At 42.6% G+C, this 20023-nt stretch overlaps 1 protein-coding gene across 2 annotated transcripts in view; it reads right to left on the bottom strand.

Annotated features, from left to right (window-relative positions):
* LOC115144021 (serine protease HTRA1B-like) overlaps positions 1-17590 on the bottom strand; it is a 28849-nt gene extending 11259 nt beyond the window's left edge. For both annotated transcript variants that reach the window (XM_029684618.2, XM_065002428.1), the window contains exons 1-3: positions 16916-17590; positions 7733-7832; positions 6703-6907 (exon numbers count right to left, since the gene is read on the bottom strand). In XM_029684618.2, the coding sequence (XP_029540478.1) occupies positions 6703-6907; positions 7733-7832; positions 16916-17372 (762 nt within the window). In that variant the 5' untranslated portion in view covers positions 17373-17590. The remainder of the gene's footprint in view (positions 1-6702; positions 6908-7732; positions 7833-16915) is intronic.
* Between the last annotated feature and the right edge of the window lie 2433 nt (positions 17591-20023).

Below are 20023 nucleotides of genomic sequence, written 5' to 3' on the forward strand. Positions count from 1 at the left end.
TCTGGGGGCGATAAAATAGCATCAAGGTATAATGTACAGACAAAGGTATGGTAGTATGTGAATACAGTGGAGGTAAACGTAGGTATTGAGTGATGAAGAGAGAGATATTGTCTCTAGAAACATCATTGAAACCAGGAGATGTCATAGCATGTGTGGGTGGTGGAACTAATAAATTGGATAAGGTATAGTGAGCAGGACTAGAGGCTCTACAGTGAAATAAGCCATTAAACACTAACCAGAACAGCAATGGACAAGACATATTGACATTAAGGAGAGGCATCCTTAGTCGAGTGATCAAAAGGGTCCAGTGAGTGGAGAGGTTGGTTGGGGGTCACGGCGATTTAAACAGCTAGCCAGGCCATCGGTAGCAAGCTAGCATAGGATGGAGGTCTGTTGTTAGCCACCTCTTGCGTTCCGTCAGTAGATTAGTGAGGTTCCGTGTGGTAGAGGGGATGAATCCAAATCACACAAAAAAAATAAACAACAAATAAATAAATAATAAATAAACTAAACATTAGATATAGTTATAGAGGCCCAAGAAGAAACATAATAATAATACAAATAAATAAATTGTCCGATTGTCTATTCTGAGAGCAGCCGGTAAGACAGCTAACGGTTAGCAGGCCGCAGATGGGCGTCCAGGTAACGTCGCGACGGAGGAGCCAGCCGGATCTCCTTCGGGTAGATAACGTCGGCAGTCCAGTTGTGAAGGCCCGGTGGGGCTCCGCGTAGGCAGTAAAACGGGTCCGGATAGGTGACTGCAGCCCAGGAGTGATTGATGGAACTCAGGAGTGATGGACTGAGCTGGCTAGCTCCGGAGTAATTGATGTTTGCTCCGGAATCGACGAAAGCAGATAGTCACACGGATAGCAGCTAGCTAGCTGTGAGATCCGGGTATGAATGTCCAGAGAGCAGTTGAAATCCAGGGACATGGAGAGAAAAATTGGTCCGGTATGTTCCGTTCCGAGCCGCGTTGCGCCGTACAAAACTGGCGATAGATTTTCGAGCTAAAGGATAGCTGATGACCACAAACCGTGGTTAGCTGAATACTAACGATTTGCCAGTAAAGAAGCTAACTAGCTTCTGAACTAGCTTCTGATTAGCTTCTGGATTAGCTTCTGGGCTAGCTTCTGGCTAGCTCCTGGCTAGTTTCTGGCTAGCTTCTTGGAGTTTCTGGCTAGCTTCTTGGAGGATTGCAGATTTGAGGTAAATAATACTTATTTATAAATATAAATTGGTGAGGCGGGTTGCAGGGGAGTGTTTTGAAGATGAGTTGATGGAAAATAAAAATAAAATGTATGTGAAAAAAGTTGTAAATATATATATATACAGGACACGACAAGACGAGGACAAAAGACGTCTGAACTGAACTGCTATGCCATCTCAATGAATGATTGATGAAAACTCTCGTTACGTAACACTCGCAAACTTCACGTTAGAATTCAGGCTGTCATTGTCCACAGTAGCAGTGTAACAGAGGGTTAACTTTTGCCTCAGAGTTGGACAGCATCTCTTTGCTGACCAGCGGAAACTAGCTCTTCGTAGCCATTATCTAACATGAATGCATACAGTAATACGCCTCCACCTGTGAACCACATGGCACCCGGATCTTCCTCTTTACAGTACATCTGACTACTCAACGGCCTTCATATAAACAGGTCTGGTTCATTTGAGGCTATTTCAGGTGAAGATCACACCTCTTAAGGATCAGACCCTTTTTTTCAATTTTCACCTAAAAACGACATACCCAAATCTAACTGCCTGTGGCTCAGGACCTGAAGCAAGGATATGCATATTCTTGGTATCATTTGAAAGCAAACACTTAGAAGTTTGTGGAAATGTGAAATGAATGTAGGAGAATATAACACATTAGATATGTTCCATCATCTTTGAAATGCAAGAGAAAGGCCATAATGCATTATTCCAGTTTAGGCGCAATTTACCAGTGTGTGTGTGTGCAAAGTTTTAGACTGATCCAATGATCCATTTCATTCCTGTTAAAAATGTTGTATCATGCCTGCCAAAATGTGCCTAATTGGTTTATTGATACATTTTCATGTTCATAACTGTGCACGCTCCTCAAACAATAGCATGGTTTTATTTCACTGTAATAGCCACTGTAAATTGGACAGCGCAGTTAGACTAACATTGATCCTGTAAAAGGTTTTCAGAGGTTTTAAGAGGGAAATTGTAGAAGGGTCCTTTGACAGATGTGAAGCAGTGGTATACCATGTACTGCTACTGCACAGAGAGCTCAAGGCAGTTCATTCAGTAGGATGGGTAATGCCCTCCAGATGGAGGTTATGTAGCACAGTTAGGGACCTTATCCCCCTGGATGCAGGAAGCACGGCCCCAGGAAATGTCCTGTGCTGTACAGATCCGGGGAAATGAAAAGGTCAGTTGAGGGCCACTTCAATTATATGTTAATGTAGATGTTTGATTAATGAGCACGGTGACAATATACTCTAATGGATGCAGTTCTTTGCCATCATCCAAGCTTGATGGCATTGAGCGAATAGAATGGCCCTTTGTGCCCATAGAATCCATGTTGGACGATGACCAAATCTAGACTAGAATGTCTGCTGAACAAAGACACCGCGCAGACATGAAGAACGGAAGGATTTTCAAAAAGTACAAACTTTTCATGATGGCAAGAGGGCATAGTATTGGCCGAGGCGTCCTAGTACTAGACCGCAAGGGAGATACTACAACGCAGGTCTGTTTTTGTGTGAACTGTCTTCCAATGACACAGCGCCGAAGATCACACGAACCACATACAAACCCAGCCACCACAGCAACAGAGAGCCATAGCCAGAAAAACAAAGGCTTCTCTTGTTGTGTGGACTATGATTAACCATGGCACTCCTGTAGTTTGACAGAACTGTACACAGCATTTGGAAGTGACTCATCCATAGGAATTCACTTTAGTGACATTTAAACATGGACACATTTCCCCAACCAGTGTTTATTGCAGGCTGCTTGATGTTCGTTCTTTCCTCGGGAATGAGTACCTTTGGCAAGGTTCCCTGTAAACCTTCTGTACTGTGCCCATCTGTCCTCCATAGAGAACCTCAACAGTACGACAGTTGTCAAATCTATCACGTAACAGTCTATGTACTATACATGTTTTCCCTCCGATACCAGCCTTAGCTCCACTCTCCTGCCTATCCAACCTCCGTCCCACTGTGGTCACGTGATAAGATTAGTGAACTTCCTCAGCCGAGTCCCAAGGGCCATAATTATACAGTGTGCAGATAGCATCACTGAAAATATTTATGCATTTCCGGGAAAACACTTTTCATCACTCTCAATAGGCTATGCAATGGAGGACTATAATTTGTGCTAAAGAAGATCAGTCTGTTTAACACTGATGTTCAGGCTTCCTCTAAAGTTCCCGGAGATCGAGACATGTACAGTGATACACCGTGCCTTGCAAAAGTATTCATCCCTTTTTCCTATTTTGTTACATTACAATCTGTCATTTAAATGGGATTTTATTTGGATTTCATGTAATGGACATACACAAAATAGTCCAAATTGGTGAAGTGAAATAAAATAAAAAACGTATTTCAAAAAATTTAAGTAAATTAAAAACGGAAAAGTGGTGCGTGCATATATATTCACCCCCTTTGCTATGAAACCCATAAATAAGATATGGTGCAACCAATTACCTTCAGAAGTCACATGATTAATTAAATAAAGTCCACCTGTGTGCAATCTAAGTGTAACATGATCTGTCACATGATCTCAGTATGTATATACACCTGTTCTGAAAGAACCCAGAGTCTGCAACACCACTAAGCAAGGGGCACCATGAAGACCAAGGAGCTCTCCAAACAAGTCAGTGACAAAGTTGTGGAGAAGTACAGATCAGGGTTGGGTTATACATTTTTTTGAAACTTTTTTTGAAACTTTGAACATCAAATAGAGCACCATTTGATTTGATTTGATTTAAAAAATGGAAAGAATATGGCACCACAACAAACCTGCCAAGAGAGGGCCGCCAACCAAAACACATGGATCAGGCAAGGAGGGCGTTAATCAGAGAGGCAACAAAGAGACTAAAGATAACCCTGAAGGAGCTGCAAAGCTCCACAGCGGAGATTGGAGTATCTGTCCATAGGACCACTTTAAGCCGTACACTCCACAGAGCTGGGCTTTATGGAAGAGTGGCCAGAAAAAAGCCATGGCTTAAAGAACAAAATAAGCAAACATGTTCGCCAAAAGTCATGTGGGAGACTCCCCAAACATATGGAAGAAGGTACTCTGGTCAGATGAGACTAAAATTTATATTTTTTGGCCATCAAGAAAACGCTATGTCTGGCACAAACCCAACACCTCTCATCACCTCGAGAACACCATCCCCACAGTGAAGCATGGTGGTGGCAGCATCATGATGTGTGGATGTTTTTCCATCAGCAAGGACTGGGAAACTGGTCAGAATTGAAGGAATGATGGATGGTGCTAAATACAGGGACATTTTTGAGGGAAACCTGCTTCAGTCTTCCACAGATTTGAGACTGGGACAGAGGTTCACCTTTCAGCAGGACAATGACCCTAAGCATACTGCTAAAACAACACTCGAGTGGTTTAAAGGGAAACATTTAAATGTCTTGGAAGGGCCTAGTGAAAGCCCAGACCTCAATCCAATTGAGAATCTGTGGTATGACTTAAAGATTGCTGTACACCAGCAGGAACCCATCTAACTTGAAGGAGCTGGAGCAGTTTTGCCTTGAAGAATGGGCAAAAATCCCAGTGGCTAGTTGTGCCAAGCATATAGAGAAATATCCCAAGAGACTTGCAGCTGTAATTGCTGCAAAAGGGGGCTCTACAAAGTATTGGCTTTGGGTGGGTGAGTAGTTATGCATGCTCAAGTTTTCCGTTTTTTTGGTCATATTTCTTGTTTGCTTCACAATAAAAAATATTTTGCATCTTCAAAGTGGTAGGCATGTTGTGTAAATCAAATGATACCAAACCCCCCCAAAAATCTTGTAATTCCAGGTTGTAAGGCAACAAAATAGCAAAAAATGCTGAAGGTGGGGGGGGTGAATAATTTCACAATGCACTGTATTCCAGGCAATCCATTTAATTATAATACAGTAACAGCAAAACCTAGTTCCATCTAGGCTTATTAAAGTCAAGACAAGAGAGAGGTCCAGCTTTCTGTTTGCACATGCCCAGAAGGTGTGGGTAGAACACTGGCGATTAGCACCGCCATGACCCAGATCCACTCAGCCATTTAGTCCGTCAGTCGCTAAGCAAGAGACACAGAGAAACATCGTCATGTCCTTGTTGCCAACAGGAGACCATTTCTCTTTTACTGCCTGTCCATTGACGCCGCCGAAGCTTGCGCCGACTCATCCTCTGACGTGATGGAAAGAGGAGCAGCGAGCAAACCAAAGGCACACGCAGATACCCGCCCATCAGGGTGCATCTGTGTGGCTCCGGGCGCCACTTTAAGGACGATCTGCAGGCTAGCTACCACCGTGGCCCAAGTGGACACAGACCTGCAACCGCCATTACACCAAACGCCATTACCACTTTCCAACCTCGTGCTCCAGGACAGGGTCAGGGAGTTTGGTCACTTCGTCTGGAAGGGGTCAGTCAGTCCTTGGGTTCTCTCCTAATGGTTCTTTCTGTGTTTATGGTGGGGTTATTACAGTGTAATTGTCATTTAATGACTTTCAACAATTTAGGTCTCTAAGGGTCAGATGATATCTGGAACTTACAGGCCTCCAGAACAAATACTGTACAATATGTTAACTGAGAACAGTGGAACAGTTCCTAACTATTAAAGAGTCTTGAAGTCATTATGGGAGAAGAAAAAACACACTGTCCACGCTCAGACTTTATCAAAGACATATGATGGAGAAAAAAAAACCTGTCAGAAGTGGATTTATGATGTTGAAACTTGCAGTTGCCACGTAAAAAGTGACAAGCTATCAAGCAGCATCCAGGAATAAGCCAGAGGCCTGAGAGGATTGACAGCAAGGTGGCACAGAAAGTAGCCTGCCATGCTCCGGATACCCCCCCCCACACATGCAGACACGTGTAACACATGGGGATGTGTGAAACTTACTCTTCAGCCTGAAGTGTACCCACTTCCGCCAGCAAATAGCTAGCTTTTCATGTGGTGCTGACTGGTAATAGACTTCAGGAGGGCGGTAGCGTGTGCTGGCAAGGCTAAAAACAGTCAATTACATCTAAATCATAGCACAAAAAGATCCTCCTGCTCTTGAACGTTTTTCACCGTTTTTACAATTAATAATGTTCGTTGCTGAGGCGCCCTATATCAACAATACCGCCATGCAAATATATTAAACCTGGCCTGCTCCAAGAATGTTATGAAGACCATTTTTTCATGCAGGAATTTGTCGGCCATAAATAAATTAATCCAGTCTGTGTTGGCAGATGAAAGACGATCTAAAAAATACTTGTTATTTGTCTACTCCGTTCATAGCCGCTCTTAACCTCTCCATTGCATTCCTGTTCTCTGGCGCCATCTCAGAGAAAGAGATGGAGAGGGCAAGTGCGCGTGCGAGATCAAGATGGCGAGCTAGATACGGAAGGAGTGAGTTAAAGAGAGAGAATAGTGAGGTTGAGGTAAACAGAAGAGCTTGTAAAAAAAGATACAGAATAAGCACCAGTGCATTCAGAGATGGCTGGAGAAGAGAGGCATCGAGAGAGGTAAACAGGCCTTACCGGGGTGTCGATCTTGATGAGGGCAATGTCTGCCTTCTCGTCCACGTCTGTGATCTTGGCGTCGAAGGTGGCGCCACTCTTCAGCTCCACCTTCACCCGGTGCTTATTGGCCACCACGTGGGCGTTGGTCACAATCAAGCCGTCCTCCGACACCACAAAGCCAGAGCCGCTGGCCACCGCCACCTCACGCTTAGAGAACACCATCCTGGGGAGAGGACAGACAGGAGACAGAGTGTGAGACAGGGGGACAGAGGGTGAGACAGAGAGGGGAGGTGAGACAGAGAGAGGAGGTGAGACAGGGGGACAGAGGGTGAGACAGGGAGACACAGGGTGAGACAGGGAGCCAGCGGGTGAGACAGGGAGCCAGCGGGTGAGACAGGGAGACAAGGTGAGACGGGAAAACGGGGCAACAGGGAAGCATTATTCGTCTGTTTGCACCTAAAACACGTACAAGTAGAACTGTTCTGCAAAATGTGTAAGTCCACATGTTCATGAGGAGACCACATGCTACTACTGCCAAACATACACCGGGATTTTGCTCATGGCAATTCCTCTTGAAGATCACTTGAACAAATGACCCGATGATGTGTTTATTAACAGGAGGGCCGGGGAGCATGTTTGTCTCCTTATGGCTACAACAGGACCCACTTTGTCAGGCTGACAACTATGTACACAGCTGTGCAAGATCTGGCCTGACATCTACAGTACTAAATATAGGTATTTATTTGTCTAACACTCCCTCCACCGCAATATAATTGATCAGGGTAATAGTTGGTAACTTTGTTGTCATAAGTTTTATTGGGAAAAACAGCATCAGATACCTGAGCCCGTATTCACAAAGTGTCTCAGAGTATAGCAGTGCTGATATAGGATCAGTTGTGACTTTTAAATGATAATGAATAAGATACGGAGGACCTAATCCTTGATCAGCATTCGAACTTGGAGACGCTTTATGAATATGGCCCAGATATCTGTAAATCTACTGTGGTCAGTGTGTGTGTGTGTGTGTGTGTAGAGGGGAGGTCCTTACTTGCGGTACAGTTCAATATGAACCACAGCGGGAGCGATCTCCTCCACCACGTCAGCGATGAAGTTATATCTGTGGCGCAGACTGTCTGGATTCTCCTGGCCTGGAAAACATTCCAGAAACACACTATTAATATAACATCAAATACATGCAGGGGTATTAGTTCAGGGTTATATCATGTTGCCTCAAGCCCTGATATTAGAGGGTATCTCATTTCTGGGGGGGAAATGATTATTTTGGCTTGGACTGGACCAGTCTACTCTATCTGTATAAAATGTTTGTTCAAAGTCTGAGCACTAAACTATATATATACATACAGTTCATTCAGAAAGTATTTAGACCCCTTAACCTTTTCCACATTTTGTTATGTTACAGCCTCATTCTAAAACGTATTAAATACATTTTCCTCATCAATCTACACACAATACCCCATAATGACAAAGCGAAAACAGGTTTTTATAAATGTTTGCACATTTATAAAATAATAAAAATAAATATATATATATATATAGAAATACCTTATTTACATAAGTATTCAGACCCTTTGCTATGAGGCTCGAAATTGAGCTCAGGTGCATCCATTTTTTTTCTCCCATTGATCATCCTTGAGATGTTTCTCCAACTTGATTGGAGTCCACCTGTGGTAAATTCAATAGATTGGACATGATTTGGAAAGGCACACACCTGAGGATTGTGTTGAGGCACCGATCTGGGGAAGGGTACCAAAACATTTTTGCAGCATTGAATATCCCAAAGAATACAGTGGCCTCCATCATTCTTAAATGGAATAAGTTTGGAACCACCAAGACTCTCCATAGAGCTGGCCGCTCAGTCAAACTGAGCAATCAGAGGAGAAGGGCCTTGGTCAGGGAGGTGACCAAGAACCCGATGGTCACTCTGACAGAGTTCTAGAGTTCCTATGTGGAGATGGGAGAATCTTCCAGAAGGACAACCATCTCTGCAACACTCCACCAATCAGGCCTATATGGTAGAGTGGCCCGACGGAACCATTCTTCAGTAAAAGGAACATGACAGCCTGCTTGGAGTTTGCCAAAAGGCACATAAAGGACTCTCAGACCATGAGAAACAAGATTCTCTGGTCTGATGAAACCAATATTGAACTCTTTGGCCTGAATGCCAAGCGTCACATCTGCAGGAAACCTGGCATCATCCCTACTGTGAAGCATGGTGGTGGCAGCATCATGCTGTGGGGATGTTTTTCAGTGGCAGGGACTGGGAGACTAGCCAGGATCAAGGGAAAGATGAACGGAGCAAAGTACAGAGAGATCTGTGATGAAAAGCTTGCTCCAGAGTGCCCAGGACCTCAGACATGAGCGATCAGACATGGACTTTCAAACAGGACAACGACCCTAAGCACAGCGCCAAGACAACTCAGGAATGGCTTCGGGACAAGTCTCTGAATGTCCTTGAGTGTTCCAGCCAGAGCCTGGAGAGACTTGAAAATAGCTGTGCAGTGACACTCCCCATCCAACCTGACAGAGCTTGAGAGGATCTGCAGAGAAGAATGGGAGAAACTCCCCAAATACAGGTGTGCCAACTTTGTAGCGTCATACCCAAGAAGTCTCAAGACTGTAATCGCTGACAAAGGTGCTTCAACAAAGTACTGAGTAAAGGGTATTTGACATTTCAGTTTGACATTTTTAATAAATTTGCAAGAAATTCTAAAAACTTGTTTTTGCTTTGTCATTATGGGGTATTGTGTGTAAATTGATGAGGAAAAAACAACTTTTTTAGAATAAGGCTGTAATGTAAGACAATGTGGAAAAAGTCAAGACATATGAATACTTTCTTAATCATATATATATATATTAGAGCACCAGTCAAAAGTTTGGACACACCTGCTCATTCAAGGGTTTTTCTTTATTTGAACTATTTTCTACATTGTAGAATAAAAGTGAATACATCTAAACTATGAAATAACACATATGGAATCAAGTAGTAACCCCAAAAAAGTGTTAAACAAATCAAAACATATTTTATATTCTAGATTTTTTAAAGTAGCCACCCTTTTCCTTGATGCAGATTTGCACACTCTTGGCATTCTCTCAGCCAGTCACCTGGAAGTCACCTGGAATGCATTTCAATTAACATGTGTGTCTTGTTAAAGGTTAATTTGTGGAATTTCTTTCCTTCTTAATGCATTTTAGTCAATCAGTTGTGTTGTGACAAGGTAGGGGTGGTGTACAGAAGACAACCCTATTTGGTAAAAGACCAAGTCCATATGTCAAGAACAGCTCAAATAAGCAATGAGAAGAGACAGTCCATCATGAATTTAAGACATGAATGTCAGTTCATCTGGAAAATGTCAAAAAAAATATTTGAGTTCAGTCACAAAAACCATCAAGCGCTATGATGTAAATGGAGGACCGCCACAGGAAAGGAAGACCCAGAGTTACCTCGGCTGCAGAGGATACATTCATTACAGTTAACTGCACCTCAGATTGCAGCCCAAATATATGCTTCACAGAGGTCAATTAACAGACACATGTCAACATCAACTGCTCAGAGGAGACTGCGTGAATCAGGCCTTCATGGTCAAATTGCTGCAAAGAAACCACCACTAAAGGACACCAATAAGAAGAAGAGACTTGCCTGGGCCAAGAAACATGAGCAATGGACATTACACCGGTGGAAATCTGTCGTTTGATCTAATGAGTCTAAATTTGAGATTTTTGTTCCAACTCTGTGTCTTTATGAGATGCAGAGTAGGTGAACAGAGGATCTCTGCATGTGTGGTTCCCACCATGAAGCATGGAGGAGGAGGTGTGATGGTGAGGGGGTGCTTTGCTGGTGACAGTGTCTGTGATTTATTTCGAATTCAAGGTTTGGGATGAGTGCTCAGCATATGTGGGAACTCCTTCAAGACGGTTGGAAAAGCAATCCAGGTAAAGCTGGTTGAGAGAATGCCAAGCGTGTGCAGAGCTGCATCAAGGCAAAAGGTGGCTACTTTAAAGAATCTAGAATATAAAATATATTTTGATTTGTTTAACACTTTTTTGGTTACTACATGATTCCATATGTGTTACATCATAGTTTTGATGTCTTCACTATTATTCTACAATGAAAAACCCTTGAATGAGTGGCGTGTCCAAACTTTTGACTGGTACTGTCGAAACAGTTGTAGTCGGAAGTTTACACACACCTTAGCCAAATACATTTATACTCGGTTTCTCAATTCCTGACATGCAATCCAAGTAAAAATTTCCTGTCTTAGTTCAGTTAGGATCAACACTTTATTTTAAGAATGTGAAATGTCAGAATAAAAGTCGAGATAATTATTTATTTCAGCTTTTATTTTTCATCACATTCCCAGTGGGTCAGAAGTTTATATACACTCAATTAGTATTTGGTGGCATTGCCTTTAAATTGTTTAACTTGGGTCAAATGTTTCAGGTAGCCTTCCACAAGCTTCCCAGAATAAGTTGGGGATATTTTTGCCCATTCCTCCAGAGAGAGCTGGTGTAACTGAGTCAGGTTTGTAGGCCTCCTTGCTCACACACGCTTTTTCAGTTCTGCCCACAAATTTTCTATTGGACTGAGGTCAGGGCTTTGCGATGGCCGCTCCAATACCTTGACTTTGTTGCCCTTAAGCCATGTCTTGAGATGTTGCTTCAATATATCCACAATTTTCCTACCTCATGATGCCATCTATTTTGTGAAGTACACCAGTCCATCCTGCAGCAAAGCACCCCCACAACATGATGCTGCCACCCCCGTGCTTCACGGTTGGGATGGTGTTCTTCGGCTTACAAGCCTCCCCCTTTTTCCTCCAAACATAACGAAGGTCATTATGGCCAAACAGTTCTATTTTTGTTTCATCAGACCAGAAGACATTTCTCCAAAAAGTACACGATCTTTGTCCCCATGTGCAGTTGCAAACTGTAGTCTGACTTTTATATGGCGGTTTTGGAGCAGTGGCTTCTTCCTTGCTGAGCGGCCTTTCAGGTTATGTCGATATAGGACTCGTTTTACTGTGGATATAAATACTTTTGTACCTGTTTCCTCCAGCATCTTCCCAAGGTCCTTTGCTGTTGTTCTAGGATTGATTTGCATTTTCGCACCAATGTACGTTAATCTCTAGAAGACAGAAACGCATCTCCTTCCTGAGCGGTATGACGGCTGCGTGGTCCCATGGTGTTTATACTTGCATACAATTGTTTGTACAGATGAACATGGTACCTTCAGGCATTTGGAAATTGCTCCCAAGGATGAACCAGACTTTTGGAGGTCTACAATTGTTTTTCTGAGGTCTTGGCTGATTTCTTTAGATTTTCCCAAGATGTCAAGCAAAGAGGCACGGAGTTTGAAGGTAGGCCTTGAAATACATCCACAGGTACACCTCCAATTGACTCAAATGATTTCAAGCCCTGACATCATTTTCTGGAATTTTTCAAGCTGTTTAAAGCCACAGTCAACTTAGTGTATGTAAACTTCTGACCCACTGGAATTGTGATACAGTGAATTATAAGCTAAATAATCTGTCTGGAAACAATGGTTGAAAAATTACTTGTGTCATGCACAAAGTAGATGTCCTTAAACGACTTGCCAAAACTATAATTTGTTAACAAGAAATGTGTGGAGTGGTTGAAAAACTCATTTTAGTGACAAACCGAAGTGTATGTAAACTTCCAACTTCAACTGTATATCCAATACTGTATACTCTACAATATGTAAGAGATAACCAACAGAGGCTATGCGTTCTCTGGAAAATAATGAATTAAGTGGAAGGTGTGTTCCACGACGCGCTAGTGGAGTAGAACTGACCTTCCACGGAGTTGCATTATTTTCAAGAGAACACACAGAGTCCCGCTAGAAATGTGTTCAACATCCACTAAAGTAGGTAGCCAGTTCACTAGCTAGCTTCAGTACCATGGCAGTAGTGCCATGGTAACCAAACAAACAGACTTGATATTTTAGCTAACCAAACCATCAGTCCTGGCTTGCCATTGTGAAAATTCAGCCAATTATGTTTTCAATTTAGCATCTTTAAAGTAGCTCAAAGATAGAATATGTAAGAATGAACTATAGCCATTGAATTCTACCATGCAAATATATTGTGCGTGATCGGGAAATAATGCACGCTCTATAATGCTTTTCAAGCCAATCAGAAACAAGTATTCAGCAATGCCATGGAATAAACTTTTATAAACAACCGTTAAGAGCGCATTTGGCCTCCGATCATCACTATACTGTATAAACAACTCTATTGATAACATCCACAAGGGTAGTGTGAGTGACAGAATCCAGATCAAGCTGAAATAGGAAATTGGAAGATGAGGCTCGATATTGTACAGCATGGTCAGTCTTCTGATCTCCTCACAGAGCTTATAAAACTCAGGAAGTGACTCAAATCTGAACTTGTATAACCAAAACACTTTATTTTAACTTGCGCAACTTTGGTTAGGGAACAGATGCAGTGCAAAAACATCTGCAATTACCCATTTTCCTTTGGTTATTCATCCCTTCCACTTAGATCTGTGTCGGTCCAGTTAACGAATATCTCTAGGCCTTATACTCCATTTCCTCTTTCTAATAAATAGCACCTTTCCAACCCACCTCGCAAACTGATGAAAGAGTTCTTTTAAAACCCCTATTTGGTGTGGTTTGGTCTCACACAACCTATGATAGGCTAAACATAATGCACTGCAGATGGGCTGAACTGGGCTGGACTGAGCTCCCCCAATCACCCCCAACCACAACAACAGGGACAGTCACATGGACACATGCGCTCTTAGAAAAAAAGGGTTACAAAAGGGTTCTTCGGGCTGTAACCATAGGAGAATAATTTTTGGGTTCCAGGGAGAAGCCTTTTGGATTCCATGTAGAACCCTCTGTGGAAAGGGTCCTACAAGGAACCCAAAACGGTTCTACCTGGAACCAAAAGGGGTTCTCTTATGGGGACAGCCAAAGATCTCTTTCAGGTTTTAAATAGCACTAGATAGTGCCAGACACAGGGCTGGATGGTGCGTAGACATTCTCCTTGCTGTATTAGCTTCTGGCAACATGGTGTCGATCCAACAGGTCCTAACAGCTCCATTAATATTATCTCAGTTTCACAGACCTAAAAAAAAATCCCTCGACCCGACCTGCAGATAGAGACATGCACTCTGGCATGCCATGTAAAACAGCCTTTAATCAAATCACATGAAAATACCGCCGATTTGATAAAAGATCAAAGAATATGCTGTAAATGGAGGACTTTCTTAATCACTAACAGTCACACCATCTCTTTGGTGCACTGAATGCCTACAGCATGATTGAACAGAGACACACAGGCAGGTTGGGAAATAGATACACAGAAGTAGTATTGTGGCATGTTATTTTCACTCCAGTTAGCTAAACCTAATGGAATTATTATCCAAGATAAACATATTTTCTGGATGATATGCGAGAGGAATCAGAAAACTCTTGACACACACACACACACACAAACAAATGTAAATTGTATCACGTAGAGAGAGAAAATAATATCCCACTAGCCTTACAGATGTGGGTTTCTCTGCCTGGCAGGTCTCTTGAATATAGGGCACGGCCAGTCTATTCTTGCCCACTGAAGTGCCCATCAGTTATACTGTATGACACTGACACTTGGCTTGGCTGGCTGTCTGGCCTCATGGGTCCCTCTCATATCACACTCTCTGAGTGAAGTGAGAACATAGAAAGACAGAGGCTGGCAGAAAGTGTAATTGTAATGACCTAATACTGCAGATATGGTCTAAGACAACAGTGTGGAATAAATCTACCTCAACAAGTTATGTTTCCTTTCCAACTGTTTGCATGGTTGATGGATTTCTTGCAGAATCTGTGAGTCTATTGAAATACTACCACGTTTCGCAAAAGATCAAAACCTCTGCTGGGCTAACTTTGTGCCCTTGTCCTTGAAACAATGCTTGTCAATCAATCAATAACCCATCCATCTCTGCCCATTCTTGTGACCTGCGTGTCCATGCCTGCACATGGGCATTCTTGTCAAGCATCCACTGTTATTCCCATGGTGCTCTTGACATCAGTGGTTCATACGTTTTCCCATGCGGAAGCCGCCCCTCTCCTCCCTCTACTGAACGCACTGGGTAGCAGGCTGCATTTCAGTCTGGACCCTCTGACTACCTTCAGATCAACCTTCAGCTCTTCAGAGTCTGGGCGATGGTCTTTCACTGTCAGATGGTCTGTCACAGCGATCTCCATCGTGTCACTCAAACAGAGGACAGAACATCATCAAGAGAAATAAATAAAGAGGTATTAACAAAGTATTAGTTAACTTAGCTACCAATTAAATAAAAAACTAAACCAATTTGATTTGAACCAACTAAATCTGTTGTGTACAAAACATGTTATGGTAGGAGATTTTATTCACATTTCTTTCCATTCAAAAGGTATTAAGTCACCAGCCCAGTGAACGTTTCGTTGATCTTGTATCCCTGTCTGTCAGTCACACGTACTGTATATGCAAAATGAGTCACCTCATGAAGAAATGGGTTGACAAAACATGGCTCTATGACTGTAGAATTTGACCTAGATCTGGATCCATCTGGTAGAAGTTATACAATCTACTGACTCCATGAGAACCAGATGCTATGACATCCCAGGTGGAAGCAGCTTGTGACTCAGAGACCTTCCAGATCTTTGGCTTGGCTGAAACTCCTGGAGACCTCACTCAGCTCTGAGCGGTCCTGTGCTCGGTTATTGAGTGAAACAGCTATTTTTGGGGTGGTGAGGTAAACTCATATCAAGGTAAGCCAGTCCTCTGACCTGAAGGGGGAAACAGAGTCTTGAGTTTTGTGTTCAAAAGTTAGGAGAGGGAGGAGAAGGAGGAGGAAGAGGTTGAAAAGAAGGGGGAGGAGGAGGAGGGAGTGAAGAGAGCAGGAGTTGGATACTCAAATGTTCAGACAGGAGCTAAACTGAGCTGAGATTTCACCTTCCTGTGCTCTGTAGTCTGTCTAATCAGATAGGGCTCAAGTAACAGAGAGGCTCCAGTGTAGCAGAAAACGAACTGCTGTCACGCCCTGGACATAGAGAGGCTTTTAATCTATATTTTGGTTAGGCCAGGGTGTGACTAGGGTGGGTAATTCTATGTTCCTTTTTCTATGTTTTTGTATTTCTTTGTTTTGGCTGGGTATGGTTCTCAATCAGGGACAGCTGTCTATCGTTGTCTCTGATTGAGATCTATACTGAGGTAGCTCTTTCCCACTGTTAGTTGTGGGTGGTAATTTTCTGTTTAGGGTGGTTCGCACCTGACGGAGCTGTTTCGGTTGTTCCTTTGTTGCTTTGATTATTCAGTGTTCAGTTAAATAAAAATGACGAACACGTACCACGCTGCACCTTGGTCCTCAATTTCTTCTAATGAATGCAGTTACAACTGCCACGAAATGATCTAGGTGTGTGTGTTTTCGATATATATACCTCAAGGCCAAGCATCACAACTATACACATCGGCAGAAAGCCAGAATTTATTTACACTGCATACGCCAAGTTCCCAAGAAAGTCTGATTTCAACAGGTTTTGACCCTGTATTAATATAATAAAATGTGACTTTGGAATGAAAGACCTCTGGCATAAGATGCACTAAACTGATGTACTGAGAGCTGATGTTTGCAGCCAGCTTTGTGCCAACTCAGATCGAACTATCTGCATGTGGAGCCTTACAAGTCACTTAATTAGTCAAAACAGCCATGAAGGCACACCACTGAAATGTCAATCCAACTGCATTAAAATGTACTATTAAACCAACAAATTAAGATATTTTTTAGACATATCATTAACATCACTTATCTCCTTGTGAAAAACATTTAAAGACACTAAAGCTCTGTCTAGTTTGACTGGTAGGCTACTGTTAAATGTCTTGGGTATGATTGTGATACATTCTGACAAACTGGCTCTACCACTGGGTCCAAAATGCTCTACACCACAGGAAGTCAGTTCCCTTTGAACCGTCATATTTACAGTCATTTCATTTCATTTCTTTGCAACATACTATTTAAGGAGCATAATTTACCGCAGACCAATTCACTGGATAATATCATCTCCATTTGGTTTAGGCCTACACCTTCTACACATGATGGTTTGAGAGAGAGAGAGAGAGAGAGAGAGAGAGAGAGAGAGCTTGCTGATGGGTCTAACATAGAGTGAGTTTGATACATTATGTTGAATTCCAACATGGGCACATACCTTTGCTACAGGTTCCTCTCTGTATGAAGATGACCGGTGGCTGCTGAAGCTTCAGAGCCCGGTTACTCAATCTCTTCAGTTCGCAGATGTTTCGATAGGACACCCCGTCACTGCCGCACACCGGGTCCGCACCTTTGCAGACGCATACACCGTTTTTGCCCCGACGCCTTACTGTGGCGGACACCCCAATTCCGTCCGATATCGAGCAGTCCATGCCCTCTCCGCACTCCGGGTCCCCTAGTCTCCCCGTGCCGCCGCATACCTCACCTTCTCCGTGCGCACAGACCGGACAGCAGTCGCATTGGTCAAGGATGTCGCCGGCCATACAGTCCGCAGGGATCGGGGGACATAGAAATCTGTCACATTTATCTGGACAGCCGATGACATATCGCTTGGCTCTTGACTCGCAAACTAAAGGAGCAAGAAGTAAAGTTGCGCAGAAGACGGACCAAAACATTGTTAAATATTAAAGTATCTAAAAATGTACAAAGTTGCCACAAAACTACTCTTTAAACTTTACGACTTTCTACAAAAAAATATGTTTGATCTGCATAAATAAACGTAACATACATTTGCAAATAAATGTCAGACGCTTTTCACTAAATTGAGCTGTTTGGTCTGCTGCTCCCAGTCAACAAAGATGCTCTAACTCCCTCTGTGAGGCTGCTGTGTGAGCTTCCAGAGTTTATAAAGGCAACTGGCACGTTGTGGCAATATCAACAAGACAGGCGATTGGTGGACTCTTCTGATGTGCAGAGGGTGCAGTATGCATGCCTCCTCCACCCACCCCCTTACAAACACAATGTCAGAGTGTCACTGAGTTCATTTCAAACTGCTTATACTGTTCTATGAGCAAAGAAAATATGTCAACACACTTTTGCTCTTGTAGTAGCATAAGCCTACCCTTCAATTTCCACGGTGTATAATTGAGTTGGCCTACTATAGATTCAATTACTGCACTGGACAAGGCCTAATTATTGTTGTGCTGCAAGTAAAAGACAGCCAGAAGCAACTGCATGCCTGTCGATCATTGACTTTTCCATTGCCAGACTATCAATGTTAAACAAACTGGTTACAACAAAAGCCACCATATGCTTGGTGTACCATAAACAAAATGCATAAAATCCTCTGAAGTTGAATTTGAAGCAGGAAAATGAATTGAATTGAATGCAAAGGTTATCATAGTTCAGTTGAAACGTTCAGGGTTTCAGCCCTTTGTGTTTTGGGGTTGATGGTCTGGGTAGGGGCCAGGCATCCCGCCCGTGTTATCTCCCCTCTCAGATTGGAGTGGGTCAGGATTAAGCCAGAGGTTTCTGCATGCTACAGAGGCGTAAATCACATTATTCCGAGAGCCCTAACGTCTACGTCAGTATTCCGGAATGCTCATCCATTCCATGGCATTCTACAGGAACTCAAAAGCAAATGTAATCACTTCCATGTGCTGTTTGGAACGGGATTGATCGAATGCCCCTAAACTCATACCGCATTTTAAACGACTGATGCTTGCAACAGTCATTTCCACGAGCGCTGTGAAACCAACTGTGTTTGTATATGTTGCTGTTACCTCCCTCATTGCCATAGAGACCCATAGCGTTTGAGTAGACCCGAGGGAGGCCTTTAGTATGACCTAAGGACTGACTACAAGGCAACAGGAACAGCAAGAGCGCTCTCTGTTTGTCTAAGTGTCGACAGCTACAGCGAGTGTAACACAAATTCATAGGCAGTTACGCTGGTCGAAACAGTGTACTCTCCCTTTCTATCGTATCCACTGGGAGTGAGAGCATTGGGAGTGTTTGGGAGTTGTGTTGATCACTTGTCGGATTTGACAGATTGTGACAGGAAATGGTGACGTATGATCGTAACCAGCTTCTCTAGGATGCCACTACAGAAAACCACGAACATCAACCCTAGATCAGTAGGGCATCAACGATTGTCAGAGTTGACTGAATCAAAGTGTAATGCAGTGCATGTACTGTATTACAGCGCCTTCACAATGTATTCACACCCCTTTACTTTTTCCACATTTACATGTGTTACCAAGTGGGGTTAACATTTATTTAATTGTTCTTTTTTTGTTGTTGCCATCTACACAACATACTCTGTCATTTCAAAGTGGAAGAACATTTCAATTTGTTTTTACAATGAATGGAAACTGAAACACGAATATATTTTGATGAGATAAATATTGAACCCCCTGAGTCAATACATGTTAGAATCACCTTTGTCAGCGATTACAGCTGGGAGTATTTCTTGGTAAGTCTCTAAGAGCTTTGCAAACATGAATTGTACAATATTTTGCCCATTATTCTTTAACAAATTCTCCAAGCTCTGTCAAGTTGGTTTTTGGTAATTACTAGATAGCCATGTTCACGTATTGCCATAGATTTTCAAGCCAATTTAAGTCACAACTGTAACTAGACCACTCAGGAACGTTCAATGTCGTCTTAGTAAGTAACTCCAGTGTATTATTGGCCTTGTGTTTTAGGTTATTGTCCTACTGAAATGTGGGTTTGTCTCTCAGTGTCTGCTAGAAAGCAGACTGAACCAGGTTTTCCTTTAGGACTTTGCCTGTGCTTAGTTATATTCCTTTTCTTTTTATTAAAAGTTTAGTTTAGTATTGTGGAGTAACTACAATGTTGTTGATCCATCCCCAGTTTTCTCCTATCACAGCCATTTAACTCTGTAACTGGTTTAAAATCACCACTGACCTCATGGTGAAATCCCTAAGCGGTTTCCTTCCCCTCCGTCAACTGAGTTAGGAAAGATGCCTGTGTCTTTGTTGTGACTGGGTGTAATTGATACACCATCCAAAGTGTAATTAATAACTTCACCGTTGCTAAAAGGGATATTCAATATCTGCTTAAAAAAAAATATGTCTACGAATTGATGCCCTTCTTTGTGAGGCATTGGAAAACCTCCCTTGTCTTTGTGGTTGAATCTGTGCTTGAAAGTCACTGCTCGATTGATGGACCTTACAGAAAGTGTGGGGTACAGAGGTGCGGTAGTCGTTCAAAAATCATGCTAACCACCATTATTGTACACAATGAGTCCATGAAACTTATTATCTGACTTGTTAAGCTAATTTTTACTCCTGACATTATTTAGGCT

This window comes from Oncorhynchus nerka, linkage group LG16 (genome assembly GCF_034236695.1).
Source record: "Oncorhynchus nerka isolate Pitt River linkage group LG16, Oner_Uvic_2.0, whole genome shotgun sequence".
NCBI lineage: Eukaryota > Metazoa > Chordata > Actinopteri > Salmoniformes > Salmonidae > Oncorhynchus > Oncorhynchus nerka.